General features: G+C 44.0%; 1 protein-coding gene across 1 annotated transcript; it reads left to right on the forward strand.

Moving 5' to 3' along the window:
* The first annotated feature begins 2,489 nt into the window (after positions 1-2,489).
* Positions 2,490-18,680, forward strand: ubtd2 (ubiquitin domain containing 2). The gene is made up of 3 exons (XM_027154343.2): positions 2,490-2,689; positions 9,090-9,326; positions 17,317-18,680. The coding sequence occupies exons 1-3, from the start codon at positions 2,551-2,553 to the stop codon at positions 17,700-17,702; spliced, it is 762 nt and encodes a 253-aa protein (XP_027010144.1). The 5' UTR covers positions 2,490-2,550; the 3' UTR covers positions 17,703-18,680.
* The last annotated feature ends 243 nt before the right edge of the window (positions 18,681-18,923 follow it).

Here is an 18,923-nt window from a genome sequence, read left to right on the forward strand (position 1 = left end):
ACCCGAGAAGTTCGGATAAGCGGTAGAAGATGAATGAATGAATGAATGAATGAATATTGTTATTGCTCCATATTGTAATTGTTCATAAATCTAACACAAAACACAACACATAACACTGAACAGTACAAACAGCATGAAGTCTGTAAAGGTTTTATTTGTAATATCGACCATTAATATTGACCTGCATGAATAATTACTGCATGGCGGTTTGCCTGAAAGTGGAATTAATGAACTGGATGTTTTTCCTATTGTTATCGTTTGCCGAATAATTAACCATAAATATTTCATGGCCATTTGACTGAAAACAAACGAGTGCACGGACTAGTGCTGATGTTCAGATATAAATAATATTGCTTTTTATCCTGTGCCTGATCAGAGCTGTCCTGTTTATTAGACAGCAAGAAAGAAAGATGATAGATAGATAGATAGATAGATAGATAGATAGATAGATAGATAGATAGATAGAAAGCATGCGACTGGGGTGTGATGTTGGATGGACTGTAATCGATAAAGTGCTAGCAGAAAGCGGCGCCTCTCTGACGGACGTGTGCGGCTCCTAGAGCTGTTTAGAGCTCCACAAAATACAATCACAGGGATTTCCATCAGACATGAAGTGATGCGATTACACCATTTAATCTGTTACAAAGGGGAACACGACGGCTGCCGAATGGACGTGACCTCGAATGAATGGCCATAAAAAAACGATAAGAAACGATCGAACGTTACAAATTCACGAGGAACGTGAAACGAGGGCCGAGTGACAGAGAGAAAAAAAAAAAGACAAAAAGGAAGCTCTACCGTGGATTTATGACTAAAGTGATGTCAAGTAATTAAGCTACAGAGAGATTATAGAATTAATAGAGTGTTATCAGGCCACCGGGGGTCACTTTGGGCTTCATGCCTTCGTTATGTAAAGAGTAAAACAAGGTATGCTGTATAGAAAATGATCACTGAGCACTGAGTTTTATTCTTTACATAATGAAGGCATGAAGCCCAAAGTAGAACAGGATGAGTTCTCGCCTATGTCACTATAGACATTCATTCATTTTTCCATTCATTCAACTACTCGGGTCACGGAGTGCCTGTGCCTATCTCAGGCATCATCGGGCATCGAGGCAGGATACACCCTGGACGGAGTGCCAACCCATCACAGGGCACACACACACACTCTCATTCACACACACACACACACACACTACGGACAATTTTCCAGAGATGCCAATCAACCTACCATGCATGTCTTTGGACCGGGGAAGGAAACCGGAGTACCCGGAGGAAACCCCCGAGGCACGGGGAGAACATGCAAACTCCACACACACAAGGCGGAGGCGGGAATCGAACCCCCAACCCTGGTGGTGTGAGGAGAACGTACTAACCACTAAGCCACCATGCCCCCCTTCCTATAGACAGCTATCATCTATAGACAGGAGTTTTCTCATCAGTGTCTCCACTCGGTCTTATTAATAAGACTCGTAAATAAGACCGCTTATTATAAATAAGAATGAGATGTAAGCTCTAATAAGTTCTAACACTGGAGACTCCTTCCATAAATGTTCAAGTAAAACAAAATCTTTTTGATATGAATAATGATTATACATTTTCCTATATTAAATAACAAGACTTCATTTTTAAATTCAGATGATGTTTTTTTTCAGCAGTTCATCAATTATCCTTTTGGCCAAACAACAGTGCTGTTGAATGAATCATAATGCCAAATAAAAATTCATTCTAGTCTAAAAATGAAATACAGAAATGTTAAATGTTACTTGATAAAGTGTTCACAAGCATGTTTTTCTAAAATAATATGAGGAGTTAAAAAAGACTTGTTTGGTAAATTAGAATAAAATATACAACGACATAACTGGCCGCATCTTCTACGTTTCCTCGTGTGTGTATGTGTGTGTGTGTGTGTGTGCATGTGTGTGTGTGAGAATCTGTGTGTGTATGTGTGTGTTTTATATCTTGATGTAGATCAAATGGAACCCTTAAGGGATATATGTTGATTGTGACCTTGAGGATTGTTTATAGACAGAAAGATGTTTTTTTTGTTTTTTTAGTATTTTGTAAAAACAGAAGCTTTGGATAAGAATAAGTTGGAGTTGCAGGGTTAGTTTTAAGGTTAGTCTTGTGCATGTGTGTATGTGTGTGCATGTGTGTGCATGTGTGTCTGTGCATGTGTATGTGTGTGTGTGTGATTTATATCTTGATGTAGATCAAATGGAACCCCCAATGATAGGAGTATATGTTGATTATGACCTTGTAGGATTGTTTATAGACAGAAAGATTTGTCATTATTTAGTATTTTGTAAAATTTTGTACAATGTTTGGTTTGAATAAGTTGGGGTTGCAGGTTTAGTTTGTGTGTGTGCATGTATGTGTATATGTGTGTGTGTGTGTGTGTGTGTGTGTGTGTGTGTGTGTGTGTGTGTGTGTGTGTGTGTGCGTGTGTGTATATATGTGTGTGTGTGTGTGTGTGTGTGTGTGTGTGCGTGTGCGTGTGTATGAGTGTATGTGCGCGCGCGCACTCGGCAGCCCGCCTCTGGCCGGCTGATGCTGTCGTCTCGTCCCTGTCCATTCGGCTCAGGAAAGGGGGGAGAGACGAAGCGAGAGAAAACATCCATGGGTGGCTGTGTGGGCAGTCATCATGACTCTTCGGGCAGCTTAAACGAAAACTCAGACGGAACTGGAGGTAGGAAGTGAAAGTTGCACACAGCCGGCCATGTTTTATCTCATTATTGTGTGTTTCTTCTCTCTTTCTCTGTATCTCCTCTCCTCCTCTCCTTCTCTCCTCTCCTCTCCTTCTCTCCTCCTCTCTCCTGTCCTCCATGCTGCTTCTGTAAACCATATAAATCTCTACTTTCAGCCCAAACGCCTGATACGAACACGTTACATTACTGTAAACTCAGCTCTCTTCTTCCCCTCACAGGCGTTTGCTATAAATATTACATCTTTGTGCTAGCATGCTAACATGCTAACCCTTACACAGAGCCTCTTGCTAGCTTTGTGGCTAATAAAATGTGGGTCAGGGGTTTAAGTACCTCAGTGAATATTTATATTAGTTTTGTTTACAATGCGCGTGCGTGTGTATCTACACCATCTATTAATAGTAGATGGCTGACCTTCTTTCTGTCTTTCTTTCTTTCTTTCTTTCTTTACAACATGGTGCGTTTGAGTTTCATTATAAATAAACATCTGTGTTTTAAAGTCATAAACAAACTTGACGAGGAGAAGCTAACGGTTTTCTATGCCGTGTTGCCACGGAAACGTCGCACGAGCCACTCTGCATTTCCGGTTATAATTATATTAGATTGTATTAACTGTTGTAGAGGATTGTTAATTGCCCCAATGTTGTATTCCTGTTGCCCCTGGAGGAGGACTTCCGGTACAGATGTTATTAATTCTACATCCATAGATCCATCCATCGATACAGTAGGGGGCGGGGCTAATGAGACAAAGGAGACTGAGATGGAAACTAGTGCATATGTTTCTGTAATTAGCTCATTAATGCTTCTGAGACTTATAAAAAGCTGCGAGTAGACGGAGTGGACTCCGGAAAGCTTTCTCGTGACATGAAAACCTCCTTAGTGGTGCAAGTGTGGAGCGAGGACAAAAAAAACCACGCTCTCGCGTTACGCTGTAAGACGACTGGACACCCAGGACCGAAATAAACGTCGTGAGAGCTTCTGAGTTCACTTTCTCACCCGGCGATCTCGTTACAGACGCAGACATTCGATTCCTTTGGCTCGTTTTCGTGTTTGGATTGTTTTGTTTTCTCGCTGCATGTATGTAAAGGAACCGAAAGACATTCGCAGATAAGAAACAAGGCCAAAGAAGAAGTCATAAAAATCGACCCGGAGAACGGAGACGACGGAGACGTCTGTCATACCGAGCTCAGGCGATAGTTGTGTGTGACCGTCCGAATATCCGGGACTCGTCGCGGCGTTACGGCTCTGTCCTACGTCTAAGATCTACAGAACACACGGAATGTTCGGGACACCTGAATCAAATGTCTGACTCGACTCGACTCCAGGGAAGGAATCGAGTGTGTTTTGGGTTGCGGTGTTTCTTTATAGAACTGAGCTGTAGAACTACAGAGATCCAGAATGTGTCCCGACAAACGAAAATAAACGTTACTGTGTGTTTATGCTTACATTCAGTGCGAACAAACCGAACGTATCGAATGTTCTCTGATCCCGATTCGGTATCCAGACGAATCTGTGTGACAGCACTCTGAGGTTTCTTGATGCAGTTCACGGGACCTCATGGGTTAAACCCAATCGAATCAAAGGCTCTGTGTTAGACGTGTTATTAGGTGTGTGCGGGCCGTTATTGAAACGTGAGCCAACGAACCCGTCGTGCGAGAGTCAGATGCAAAAACAAAATGCCCGAGGAGACACCAGGAGGACAACAGAAGGAAAATATCTCCTGGGATAAAAAATACAAAATACAAATGAGGCATGTTACTTAGAAAGAGTTTAAATAGGTTATTACATCATTATCTGTGGTTCTGGCGGCGCTCGGGTCGCTAAAATCCGTCCTGCTGACATGTGAAGAAGGGATTCAGATGCAAGCGACTACAAAACGATGAGTTTTACATCTAAAACCGAGCAAGTGTCGAGTAAAGAAATGTTAATTAAACCGTTTATACGGTTTCGTTACGGACGGTTTGTGATCCTAACATCGATTAACATTTTTTAAACTGCTAATTTAAATGCACACGTTATCGTAACGACGGCATGAAGTAACGACGTTAACGAAGCAGACGTTAGCCCGTAGGTTGAGACGCGCCAGGTCGTGCTAGCTTCCTTTAAATCCTTTGCCTCCTGAACGAAGCGTAATATCCTGCTGTCTGACTTCAGAGTAGAAAAGGCAGAACAGATAAAGGTAAACGTTATCGAACGCAAGAACCACGTTACCTGCAAACGTCGTGTTGTTATGTATATAGATCTGGCCACACCCACTTTTCTAAATGATGGTGAGAACCGAGAAGGGGCGGTTTAATGAATCGGGAATTTTTTGTGCCGTGTAAGAATTACAGACAGAATTAATGTAGCCTTAAATAACGAACCTCAGACAAAGTAAAGACAGCGACGAAATGTTTGGAAATTCTGGCGTCCGATCTGAGACACGTCGCACCTTCTGGTGGATCGAATCAAACCCGAATCGATTTGTCACGGACAAGATTTTTTCCTCTCTGTTTCTGATTATTTTTATTTTATCGCTTGTAAAAATAAGTTACGCTCTGTAATGACGCGGTACGACGAATCGCTCTCCGTTCCGCTCCACGACGCTACCACAGATCGACACGTAGTAAATATTTTAAATGCAGTATTTGCGATGATTTAATAAACAATAATCAGAACATGAAAGTTTGATGTCCTCCTGGGTGTCAATGACCCCTTTATAAATACTTTATTTGACATTCTGCACCTTATCGTATCTCATGTAGAGCGGTACAGACGCTGTTCCTAACACGTGGACGCTCTACACGTGTAGCGGTTTGTAGCTAACGCGTCAGAGAAGCACGGAGGAAAACGAAACGGCGAAACAGCCCTGGATGTTGTTTTGGGTCTCCATCTGGACAGTTTTGCCTCAGGTTCCTGAAGAACCTGGTGTCTTTTTCTGTATATGAGTCAGTGTTTGATGTTCTGAGATGTTTTTCTGCTCACTGCGTGTGTAAAGTCTGGTTATTTGAGCTACATTCTCGTTCTCCTCTTCCTCCTCCTCCTCCTCCACCTCCTCTCTCATCGTCAAGGCCACAAAACTCGATGGTTTTTTTTGTGTTAAGAAGTTTTCTGTTGTGTTTATTCCAAATTCCAGATGTTTCTGAAAAGTCGATTCTCACAACCATCCGACTTTGTGCCCTTTTCTGTCATCATCAGCTGATGAGCCATAAACAGGAAGTCAGACTTCCAGAGTTAACACAGTCGTTTGCGGTTCCTCAGCGCAAGACAAGATGAGACAGAAGTTGTGCAACTTGACCTGCAGCTTATCATGTGATCCAAGCTGAAGCTCTCGGCATAAATAAGACATCCGTTGCCATCGTTTCCTTTCCACCGCTTTCTTCCCTTTGGGACATGTGACCCAGCTGCTGAGGATCTGAAAGAAGCAGATGGCAACAAACTCCATAACGCTTTATTACATCATTAGAAACAATATAATGCAAAACATTATCTTATCGTTCACAACATCCACAGGACAGTCCTCCTCCTGTCCAGCAGGGGGCAATGTGTCTAACCATTCTCTTGCTCCACTTCCTGCTTTTTGCCCCATACGGTCTAGATTCTTGCCATTCACTAAATTCCAGGGGTTTTGTTACCACAACATAAAGGGGGTGTGTTTCCGGGGGTGTTGGAAAAACGCCCTCTTTCAAAAAAAAAACAAAAAACAGCGTAATACGAAGGACAAAACAGTCATACAGGTAGATTTATTTTAGAAAACGAATAAACAACCAAAGACTAGGGTTAGGGTTAGGGTTAGATGATCAAATAGGCCACACCTACCCGATGACGCAATATCTGTTATGCTGTCCTGAAATCCCTGGAAATAAGTGCATCCCCTAGATTCACGACTCAACATTTACCACAAAAACCCACGATTTTATTTGTCCAAAAACTAAAAAACAAACAAACAATCAGCCGTTTTTCCAAACCGAAGGCGTCTCAGAGACGTGACGATGTTATCAGAGGTGCAGTCAGGAGCTGCCGATAGACAGAGACAAGCTGAAGATCGGTTGTTGAAATGTAGAAACAGAACATTTTATGAAATGATTTATGAGAGAATGATGGCGTTTCTACAGGAATGCTACATTAAACAGTAACGAATGATGAGTTCGATCAGGAACTCATGAAAACTTTTACTCATACATTTTTTTAAAAGCTTTTCTTGGCTGTACGTTATTTTAGTAACGTTAATAATCTTAATAAAGCTAAACTAAATGACTCGAGTATCGAGTCAGGCCGCAGGTTCCTCCAGCACACGTCTGCTCTACAGGATGGAGACGATGCTCTTCCGGACGGTTGGGTTCCAGCCGATAGCTCCCAGATGTCTGTGTGGTGTTTGTGCCGTGATGTCGTCCTGACGAGAGACTCGCGCGGTCTGAAACACCCTTTATTTATTGACGCGTATACGTTTAAAACCGTGCGTTGTGATAGCACGGCCGTGCGAATGCGTCTCTCTCGCTCTCTCTGATAAACACTCACTCGGGAACGTTCAGCAATTTCCGTTCACACCGGAATCCTAAGCAGACGTCTTCAAATCCTGCTTCCAATCTGGGGAAAGCTGGAAAAAAAGAGAAAGTCTGAACCCCTCTTTATAGGCCTGTGTAAAAGCTCGTTAAAACAGCCGATCGTTTCCACGTGTCACTTTTCCAGCACCGCGTGAGCGCTCAAGGTCGGATGCGGGAAAATTCCGACGAACCGCCTGCGGACGAACCGCTGGCTTCCCGTAAAGAAACCGAATCGGTTAATGACGAGCGCCGGGTGTCTTCCTGTCTGTCTCTGATCTGCATCGGGTCACTTATTGAGCTGTCAGACTTTACACCAGTAACATTCCCACACTCGGATATTTACTCTCCGCTGAAGCGATCGTCTTGCGCGATGTTTATATTTTCAAATAGAGCTTCGTTATAAATCCAGATCAGAGACAGTCATCGTTTCACTTGACATCTGTATTCGTTATTCGGAGTTTAGTCTCGTAGTACAGTAGATTTCACATTCTGGAATTTTAATCAAAATCGTCTCTAACTTTAAGTACTAAAATTACTGCATTTTAGCAATAAAAGCTCATTTACATATCAGAACTACAGGAAAGGTTCTGGGTTCCTGCCGGACTCTTGTGTAAACGTAGCCAGATGCATTTACTTGTCTGTTTTGATACCGACACGGTGGCAGCCCCCGGGCACAAGGGGGCGCAATGACATCACACCTGATGTGTTTTTAAAAGCGATGACATGCATGACATCATCAGCTCATAGTCATAGCAACAAATAACATTCAGGTCTTCCTCTTTTTATTTCCTTCCTGAGTTTAACACTTCACGTGGTAAAGGAAGACGTATCATCTGTGGAAGGAGTCTCCAGTGTCACTGAGTTTACGCTTTGGATCACTCGAAGTCCGCACCCGTGGGGTATTTATTTATATCTCAGAAACATCTGTGGCTGTTTTGGGTCAATAAAAAAAAAAAAACAACCCCTCAGCGGTGACTGAATTATTGCTGGTCAGTGGCTGCATTCGAAGTTTACATGAAGATGGAAGATGTTTAATGGTGACTATCGAAGGCTGGGACGAGTGGGACCTGTTAGAGAGACGTCGTCACGCCGGACACAGCCGTTATATGACGTTAAACCGATGGCACTGAGAACATTCCCCACACCATCACACAACCTCCACCAGTCTGAAACCCGAGCAGCTTTATCACCGAGCTGCCTTCACCGAGCCCAAGCGCATAACTTAAATCTCTTAAATGTCACATTGTGCTCTGGTCTCCGGTGTAATCTAACAGCAGGCAGATGTTTGGCCTAATAAATCGCTTGCTCTCCCCGAGGAGCCTCTGAGGTAATTGTTTGAGATCCAGTGTGTGTGTGAAGAGCAGCCAGCGAGGTCAGGCTCTAGATCCTGTTAGGAGTTTGTGTTCCAGCCAGAACAAGCGGAGGAAATTTCAGACGTATCATCAGACTAAAATTTAAACCATAAATTGTGTATATACATACGTTACTTTCTCGCTCTATCACTTTATCACTTTGATTCTGTTCTCCGACGGACGATTAGCGTACAAGACGAACGAAGCGCGGGGATCCCGCAGCGCCGGGCAGACGTTTTTTTTTTACTGCGTGTTTTTAATAATCTTTCAAGGCGAGTCAGTCTACATCATGTTCACCTTTCTCAGAGTGAGTCGATTCACAGAGTCAGCTCCGAAGCTTTGGATTTGACTCCCAGCTGATTCATGACAGCTGGTCATGCTGTGACACATTTTACTGACCTGTTATTAATGAAGCCTGTATAGATTAAATGCAGAAGAGAATTTTTAAAATCGTTCACGACCGAACTCGAATCTAACTCACCGATTTCTTTCACCGTTCCCTGGTGTAGTGGCACTGGGGCGCAACCAGCCCCTGAAGAGAGAGAAGCCCAAATGGAAGAGCGATTACCCGATGACCGACGGCCAGCTGAGGAGCAAGCGTGATGAATTCTGGGACACGGCGCCTGCGTTCGAGGGCCGCAAAGAGATCTGGGACGCGCTCAAGGCTGCAGCACAGGCCTTCGAGAGCAACGACCACGAACTCGCTCAGGCAATCATCGACGGAGCGAGCATCACTCTACCACACGGTACACACACACACACACACACACAGACAGACACACACACAGACAGAGACACACTCACACAGACAGAGACACACTCACACAGACAGACACACACACAGACAGACACACACACACACACAGACAGACACACACAGACAGACACACACACAGACAGACACACACACAGACAGACACACACACAGACAGACACACACACAGACAGACACACACACACACAGACAGACACACACAGACAGACACACACACAGACAGACACACACACACACAGACAGACACACACAGACAGACACACACACAGACAGAGACACACACAGACAGAGACACACTCACACAGACAGAGACACACTCACACAGACAGACACACACACAGACAGACACACACACACACAGACAGACACACACACACACACACACACAGACAGACAGACACACACACACACAGACACACACACACAGACAGACACACACACACACAGAGACAGACACACACACACACAGACAGAGACACACTCACACAGACAGACACACAGACAGACACACACAGACAGACACACACAGACACACACACAGACAGACACACACACAGACAGACACACACACAGACAGAGACACACTCACACAGACAGAGACACACTCACACAGACAGACACACACACAGACAGACACACACACACACACAGACAGACACACACACACACACACACAGACAGACAGACACAGACACACACACACAGAGACAGACACACACACACACAGAGACAGACACACACACACACAGACAGAGACACACTCACACAGACAGACACACAGACAGACACACACAGACAGACACACACACACACAGACAGACACACACACTCACACAGACAGACACACACACGCACACATACAGAGACAGACACACACACACACAGAGACAGACACACACACACAGACAGACAGACACACACACAGACACACACACACACAGACAGACACACACACACACACACACACACACAGACAGACACAAACACACACAGAGACAGACACACACACAGACAGACAGACACACACATACACACAGACAGACAGACACACACACATAGACAGTCAGACACACACACAGACAGACAGACACACACACGCACACACACAGACAGACAGACAGACACACACACATACACAGACAGACACACACACACACATACACAGACAGACACACATACACAGACAGACACATACACAGACAGACAGACACACACAACACACACACACAGACAGACAGACAGACACACACACACACACACACACACACACACACACACACACACACACACACACACACACAGACCGTTTATTAATCTGTAGTTAACTCATTTTATAACACACTTCATGTGATGACTGTGAGGGCAGTAAACTGTAGATCTGATTCACAGGATCAACAAAAAGGAGAAAACACCGATCCTATAACAAAAGTAATATAGATCGGAATTCGGTTTGGAAAAGATTGAATTTTTTTTTTTTTTTACAGTTATTAAAGTTTCATTTACACACAGAGACTCAATTCGACTGTTTTATTTGATAGGTTTGATTTTTATCAGATTTTTTTTAATATATATAATTTAATAAATCAGTTTAATAATCATTACATTAACATTAACCGATTACTCAGGAATTATTTTGTAACTCAGAGATATTTGAAGTGAAACCGAGTCAAACAGATATCCGTTACCTCGGAATAAAAAAAGAAATGAAATCCCTGTGTGTAGTTTGTTGTTAGTATTGTTGAGATTTCGATGTTGTTGTGAGTTTCAGTTTCTCACCGTGAGCTAATTAAAGGATTATTTGTTTGTCAACAAATATAAAAACCCCTGTCTGTGGTCAGAGGGGCCTTTACTTTAGTTTCAGAAGGCATCCTGTTGTGGCCTGATCTGACCTGCTTGTTTTTTTCCCTCCGCATCATGCCGGCGTCCCCTCTGACGGACACGTCAGTCATAACGAACAGAACGCTCTCCAAATTTCCTTTAAAGAGCTGAACTTAAAGGAACAGGTCTCGACAGGTGGCGGCCTCACGCTTCGGGCGAACCTCAGACGCATCTTTTTATAGCCTCCGACGCGTTCTGAAACTCGCTGGGAGAAAAGGTCAAGCCGCGAGGTCCTACTTTCAGCTGTCCGCTTGTATTTCTAGCCAGAATATGACGTGATGACAACATCGGATATGTACTTTTTTTACCGCACGTTTTTTACCAGGCCAAGCAACCATAGCTGAAGGGAGTTTTACATCGTGTTTCGGTTCATTCGACCCTTTCAACACCGTGCGGTTCGGGATTTAGGTTCGATCCGGATATTAATCCTGTCTTCTACTGAAAATCCAGAAAGACACGAATAATCAGGAGCGAAGGGTCGATTTATCACGTGAAGTTACACAGTGACCGGGTTTTAGTAACGATGTTGAACGTTCTACAGTCTAAATAAAAAAAAAGAGTCAACGATTTAATTTAACGTTAAAAACTATAAAATGCCGTTAGCCGAACAGGACAGAGTGAAAATAAATATTTGAAACTAAATATTTTAAAAATACAGCACACGAAAACGATACGGAGAAGAAAACGAGCCCGAACTAGGAACTAAACAAGAAAGGAAATACTTTAATGAAAACAACGTGACATGAATCACAGACGTACGATATCGTGCCTTTTACACGTTTCTGCTCTCGGACGTTTTCCTCAGCTTGTGTTCTGGACTTCCCCATGTTTTCGATTTATCTGAACGTTCAGAGACATCTGGCCTTCTTCGTTCTTCTCACAGCGCTGGGACGTGGAGGAGAGCCAGTGGGAGCTTCTCTGTAAAAGCTGGAAACTGGCGGCATCAGTTTGTTGTTGTCGGTCTCCGTCGTCGTGTCGTAGGGAAAGCGAACGTCTCGGAGCGTGTCGAAAGGTCAGACGAGGTGACGTACAGACCGCAGGTGGACACCAGGAACCTGAGCTGCTTCAGGCTTTATTATGGGAGATAACAGGAGACAATACAGCAGAAGCAATAGAGGATATTTAGATGTGTGTGTGTGTGTGTGTGTGTGTGTGTGTGTGTGTGTATGTGTGTCAATAACCCAGAAAAATCAACCCATTTGTGACCAAAATCGAACTTTTTTACTAATAACAGTCACACTTTTCTGTCTGCGCTTTAAAGAATCATAAATATGTTTCACTAAAACACCACAGACATGTTTTTATTTAGTCTGTAAGTCTTTTTTGTCCCCTTTTACAAACACAGCTGTAATAACACTGATGTGACGTACAGCTAAGTACGGTGACCCACACACACACAGCAGTGAACACACACACACAAACAGCAGTGAACACACACACACACACACACACACACACACACAGCAGTGAACACACACACACAAACAGCAGTGAACACACACACACACACACACACACACACACACAGCAGTGAACACACACACACACACACAGCAGTAAACACACACACAGCAGTAAACACACACACACACACACACACACACACAGCAGTAAACACACACACACACACACACAGCAGTGAACACACACACACACACACACAGCAGTGAACACACACACACACACACAGCAGTGAACACACACACAGCAGTGAACACACACACACATACACACACACACACAAACACACACAGCAGTGAACACACACACACACACACAGCAGTGAACACACACACAGCAGTGAACACACACACACACACACAGCAGTGAACACACACACACACAGCAGTGAACACACACACATACACACACACACACAAACACACACAGCAGTGAACACACACACACACACACACACAGCAGTGAACACACACACACACACACACACACAGCAGTGAACACACACAGCAGTGAACACACACACACACACACAGCAGTGAACACACACACACAGCAGTGAACACACACACACACACACACACAAAGCAGTGAACACACACACACACACACACACACACACACACAGCAGTGAACACACACACAGCAGTGAACACACACACACAGCAGTGAACACACACACACACACAGCAGTGAACACACACACAAAGCAGTGAACACACACACACAGCAGTGAACACACACACACACAGCAGTGAACACACACACAAAGCAGTGAACACACACACACACAACAGTGAACACACACACACACACACACAGCAGTGAACACACACACACACACACACACACCGTGAACACACACCCGGAGGAGTTTATGCTGCAGCGCCCGGGGAGCAGTTGGGGGGGTTTGGTGCCATGCTCAAGGGCACCTCGGTCGTGGTATTGCTGGCCCAAGACTTGAACCCACAACCTTATGGTTAGGAGTCAGACTCTCTAACCCTTAGGCCATGACTTCCCCTGAAATCTGCAGAAAGATGACTAGACCTGACTTCCTGATCCTCACCATCTGATCAGGATTACTGAGAGATTCACTCCGTAGCATAATGACATGAGTTCTGTTCGTAATCAGCTGTTAATTTGGCCGCGATTTATTATCGTTATCGTGAAAATATCCCATTTATTTTACCGACTGGGGAACGGGAGAAATATCTGAGTTTAAAATATCCTGAGCTTAAAATCCAACACTGAAATCCTCTCATCGTGTAAGTGCTGATCATTTTGTACTGATTAGATACGGCGAGGGGCAAACCATGGGGGCGTGGCTAACATTAGGGGTGTGGATAAAATGAGGGCGTGGTCAAGCGATCGCAAACAATGAAGAGGACGTAGGATGAACCTTTTTTTTTTGTTGCTTTTTTCAGAGAAAGCCATGTTTGAGAGATAGGTAGGTGTGTGTGTGTGTGTGTGTGTGTGAGAACAGAAGTGCTGAAAAAGCTAAAAAAAAACCCAGAAATGTCTTCCAAATCCTCCGTCCCACCCCATAAACACCTCGCTTGATGATATTGATGTTCAGTGTCCTAAACCTGTTCACACTCTCGCCTGCGTGCTTCATCTACATCCAGGGGATTAAAAGCGTCAGACGCTGCGTCCGAGCCAACACTTGAACACTACTGCCCCCGGTGTTCACCCCGGTATCGCACTCGCACATGATTTCTGAAGTGACGCACCAAACAAAGCCAAACGGGAATGTCATTAAAATCATGGACTGTGAAAGCCTCACGGGTTCATTGTGAACACCAAACCACTTCCTCGTACCTCGTTCACGAGCACTTGGAGTTGCGGTTATGTGGTTTTTAACCAGGGTTTTTTTTAACACGTGTTTGGAAAATTAAAAGAGAACCATTCTTCTAGATCGCTTACAAAATGACACAGGTATTCATGGACAGGCTTTAAGCTGGTTTAGATCCTACCTGTCTGACCGATACCATTTTGTAGAATTAAATGGTGAATCCTCCAGTTTACTACCAGTTAATTATGGGGTCCCTCAAGGATCAGTTCTAGGACCTCTGCTTTTCTCTATATACATGCTTCCATTAGGGAACATCATTAGAAGACATGGGATTAGTTTCCATTGTTATGCTGATGACACACAGTTATATATCTCATCAAAACCAGATGAAATAGCCACAGTGTCCAAATTAACTCGGTGCCTTAGAGAGATAAAAGACTGGATGAGCTGCAACTTTCTATTGTTAAACTCCGATAAGACAGAAATACTACTCATAGGTCCAAAAACCAATGCACAGAAACTCTCACAACTTAACTCCCATTTAGAGGGATGTACTGTTACTAGTAGCTCGACAGTGAAAGACCTCGGTGTTTATTAGACAGCAACTTGTCTTTTAAAAACCATATCGCCCATACTACCAAAACAGCCTTCTTCCACCTTAGAAACATTGCCAAGCTGAGAAACATCCTGTCTGTATCTGATGCTGAGAAGCTAGTTGATGCCTTCATGTCCTCTAGACTGGACTATTGTAATGCATTACTAGGTGGTTGTCCTGCATCTTTAATAAATAGGTTACAGTTAGTCCAAAATGCAGCTGCCAGAGTTCTCACTAGGACAAGAAAGTATGACCTTTAACCCCAATGTTATCATCTCTACACTGGCTACCTGTTAAGTATAGAATTGACTACAAACTGCTGCTACTTACGTACAAGGCTCTTAATGGTTTAGCTCCCATGTATCTAACTAGTCTTCTAACACGTTACAATCCTTCACGCTCTCTGAGATCACAAAACTCAGGACTTCTGGTAGTTCCCAGAATATCTAAGTCTACTAAAGGTGGTAGAGCGTTTTCTTATCTAGCTCCCAAACTTTGGAATAGTCTTCCTGATAGTGTTCGGGGCTCAGACACACTTTCCCAGTTTAAATGTAGATTAAAAACTCGTCTCTTTAGTCAGGCGTACACATAATACATCCCATAATATCATGCACCAGTACATCAGACCAGCACATTTTTATGAACAGCAGATATGTTAATCCCTTTCCACTGCTTCTCTCTTTGTACCCATTCCGAGGCATCCAGACACTGTACCAGCTCCCAACGTCCTCTGTGGGACGAAGCCTTTGGACGTCCACTGAGCCGAGGCCGACTCTAAGAATCCTGAGACATCTCCAGTTAGACTCTGTGATACTAAGGAGATCAGAAGTCCTTGAACCTCACACCAATACAACATTTAACTGACTGTATATTACAATCACACCCCCAGTGTCACCCATATGAGGATGGGTTCCCCCTTTGAGTCCGGTTCCTCTCAAGGTTTCTTCCTTTACCAATTTAAGGGAGTTTTTCCTCGCCACTGCTGCCTGAGTCACCTCAGACTTGCTCATAGGGGAATAAATACATACACATTGTGAACTATATACATCTAATAATAATCTAGAATTTTTATTCTGTTAATTCTTATTTCTTTTATTATTCGTTATTTCCTTTATCATTAATTATGTTTACCTTCTGCTCTGTGTTTATGTTCTGTAAAGCTGCTTTGTGACGATGTCTATTGTAAAAAGCGCTATACAAATAAACTTGAGTTGAATTGAACCTCGGATGACTGTGACTTCAGTGGTCACTGCGGTGAAAGTAGTAGTTGATGGTTGTAGTTGATACGCACACACACCACACACACACACACTACGCAGTGAAACCACACCATGCTAACTGCTAATCTCCTCCACCTACTTCCACCTGTGCTGATTTTGTATGATGGGATGCGACTCTGATACCGAGAGAGATGTGGGGTTTCATCTCCACCGAACGTGTCACAGATTTTCCACCAGGACACGAAGAACAGTTTTATTATTTATTATTTTATTGTGTCATGGAGCTCTAAGGAAGTTAAATTTTCCCTTATGTTCCCCAGGACCTTCTTTCATTTCTTTTTTTTTTGGCTGTAGGTCACAACGCTCACACTTGAACTTTGCCAAACTTCCTCCAAGACCTGTGTGTGTGTGTGTGTGTGTGTGTGTGTGCGTGTGTGTGTGTGTATGTGTGTGTGTGTGTGTAGGTATGTGTGGGTATGTGTGTGTGTATGTGTGTGTATGTGTAGGTATGTGTGTGTGTATGTGTGTAGGTATGTGTGGGTATGTGTGTATGTATGTGTAGGTATGTGCATGTGTGTGTGTATGTGTGTGTGTGTGTAGGTGTGTGTGTATGTGTGTGTACGTGTAGGTGTGTGTGTGTGTAGGTATGTGTAGGTATGGGTATGTGTGTGTGTATGTGTGTGTATGTGTGTGTGTACGATTAGGTATGTGTGTGTGTAGGTGTGTGTGTAGGTGTGTGTGTATGTGTGTGTGTACGTGTAGGTGTGTGTGTGTGTACGTATAGGTGTGTGTGTGTGTGTGTGTGTATGTGTGGGTGTGTGTGTGTGTGTGTGTGTGTGTAGGTGTGTGTGTATGTGTGTGTGTACGTGTAGGTATGTGTGTGTGTATGTGTAGGTATGTGTATCAGATTATAATCTGGAATACAATTGGAAAAAAAATAGAAATATGTTATATTAATTAATTACTGTTTTTATTTATTGTGTGTGTGTGTGTGTGTGTGTGTGTTTTCTAAACTTAGGTGCTCTGACTGAGTGCTACGATGAACTGGGTAACCGCTACCAGCTTCCCGTCTACTGCCTCTCTCCGCCCGTCAACATGATCGAGGAAAAGAGCGAGACCGAGACTGCCGAAGCCCCCGAGGCTCCTCCCACCGAAGGACACGAATGCCAGCTGCGTCTGCGTCTGTCGACGGGACGCGACCTGCGTCTGGCCGTGCGCTCCGGAGACAGCGTGCTCTTCATGAAGCGACGCCTGCAGGCTCAGGAGGGTCTCGAGGCGTCCAGCCAGCGCTGGTTCTTCTCGGGCCGACCGCTCAGCGACCGCATGAAGCTGCACGAGCTCAACATCTCTAAAGACTACGTGGTGCAGGTGATCGTCAGCCAGCCGCCGCCCGTGGAGAACTGACGCGGATCTTCCCGCGAAGACTCTGATAAACTGGGGAAAAGAGTCCCGTGTAGAACGTCGGAGATCTTTTCCTGGAGAGGAACCAGGTTCCTGCGAGCACGCTGTTCTAAAGAGCCACAAGACGGCAGGAGATCCATCAAGTGCTTTTTCTTCTCTTCTTTACTTTTTTTTTCTTCTCCTGATGTTTATGTCTGCAAGGCAGACCTGAAATACGGACGTCTAAATCTCTCCTGCGTTCCGAGAGACTCCGGGACCTCGTCTACGGCTTTTAACGGCTGACTTTTTTTTTTTTTTTTTTTTTTTTTTACATTTTTTTAACGAAATCTTAAAGGAATCTTTCCTCCTGAACTAGTCAGGGAACATACGGACTTATAAAAGAAGGACTTTCTAAATCATAAAATGACTTTTTACTCGCTCTTTTAAGTCAGACGTGCAGTTAAACCTCTGCACTATAAAACAATCCTAAAGTCATTTGCTGTTTTTTTTTGTTTTTTTTGGAGAAGGGAACTTGTGGGTTTTTTTTTCCCCTTTGTGTAATGAATCAGCTGTTTGACCTTTTGTTGCTTTGACACGTGGGGAAGTGTCTCCATGCTGTACGACTTTCATCGTAGCGTAGATGAGATGCAAGATGACGAGAATCTGGTCGTTCCACCAGGTTTCCATGGCACCTGCCTGTCTCTCGCGCGCTCTCTCTCTCTCTCTCTCTCTCTCTCTCTCTCTCTCTCTCTCTCTCTATTTTTAAATCAGTGTAATCACGGACACAGGGGCCGAGGAAGAAAGGAAGGGTCAATCGACTGTCTCGGGCACCGTAACAGGTGCTACGGTGACACAAAAAGAGACACTAACGCCGTTCGCCCCCCCGAAGCCGGCGAACGCCTCTGTTCCGTCGAAGCGGAAATGGCAAGAAGAAAAAAATAACGATGGCTTATTTTAATGATACAGAATGTGTTTTTAATTAAAACATGAACATTTCTACTCCCACGTTTCTCTTCCTTTCTCTGTGCTTTTCCCGGTTCGACGTCGCGGTAGCGGAGTTCACCTTCAGGCTCAGGTTCTGGGATTAAAGTGTGCGAATTTAAACCAGATCTCAGCTCATTGAAACTCTGTGGTTAATAAAAAACTCTTCATTCACAGAGCAGAACTGAGAATTTCGTTACAGCTCTGTGTACCATAGGTATAGAAAGATGATAGAAGGTCTGGAAGCGTCTGGAGGACGAGAAC

The sequence above is a fragment of the Tachysurus fulvidraco genome, chromosome 21, assembly GCF_022655615.1.
Source record: "Tachysurus fulvidraco isolate hzauxx_2018 chromosome 21, HZAU_PFXX_2.0, whole genome shotgun sequence".
Taxonomy (NCBI): domain Eukaryota; kingdom Metazoa; phylum Chordata; class Actinopteri; order Siluriformes; family Bagridae; genus Tachysurus; species Tachysurus fulvidraco.

Coding starts and splice junctions, on each gene's coding strand:
- ubtd2 (XM_027154343.2), top strand. CDS start 2,551: ATGCTGTCGTCTCGTCCCTGTCCATTCGGCTCAGGAAAGGGGGGAGAG. Junction 2,690..9,089: donor AAACTCAGACGGAACTGGAG/GTAGGAAGTGAA, acceptor TCCCTGGTGTAG/TGGCACTGGGGCGCAACCAG. Junction 9,327..17,316: donor GAGCATCACTCTACCACACG/GTACACACACAC, acceptor TTCTAAACTTAG/GTGCTCTGACTGAGTGCTAC.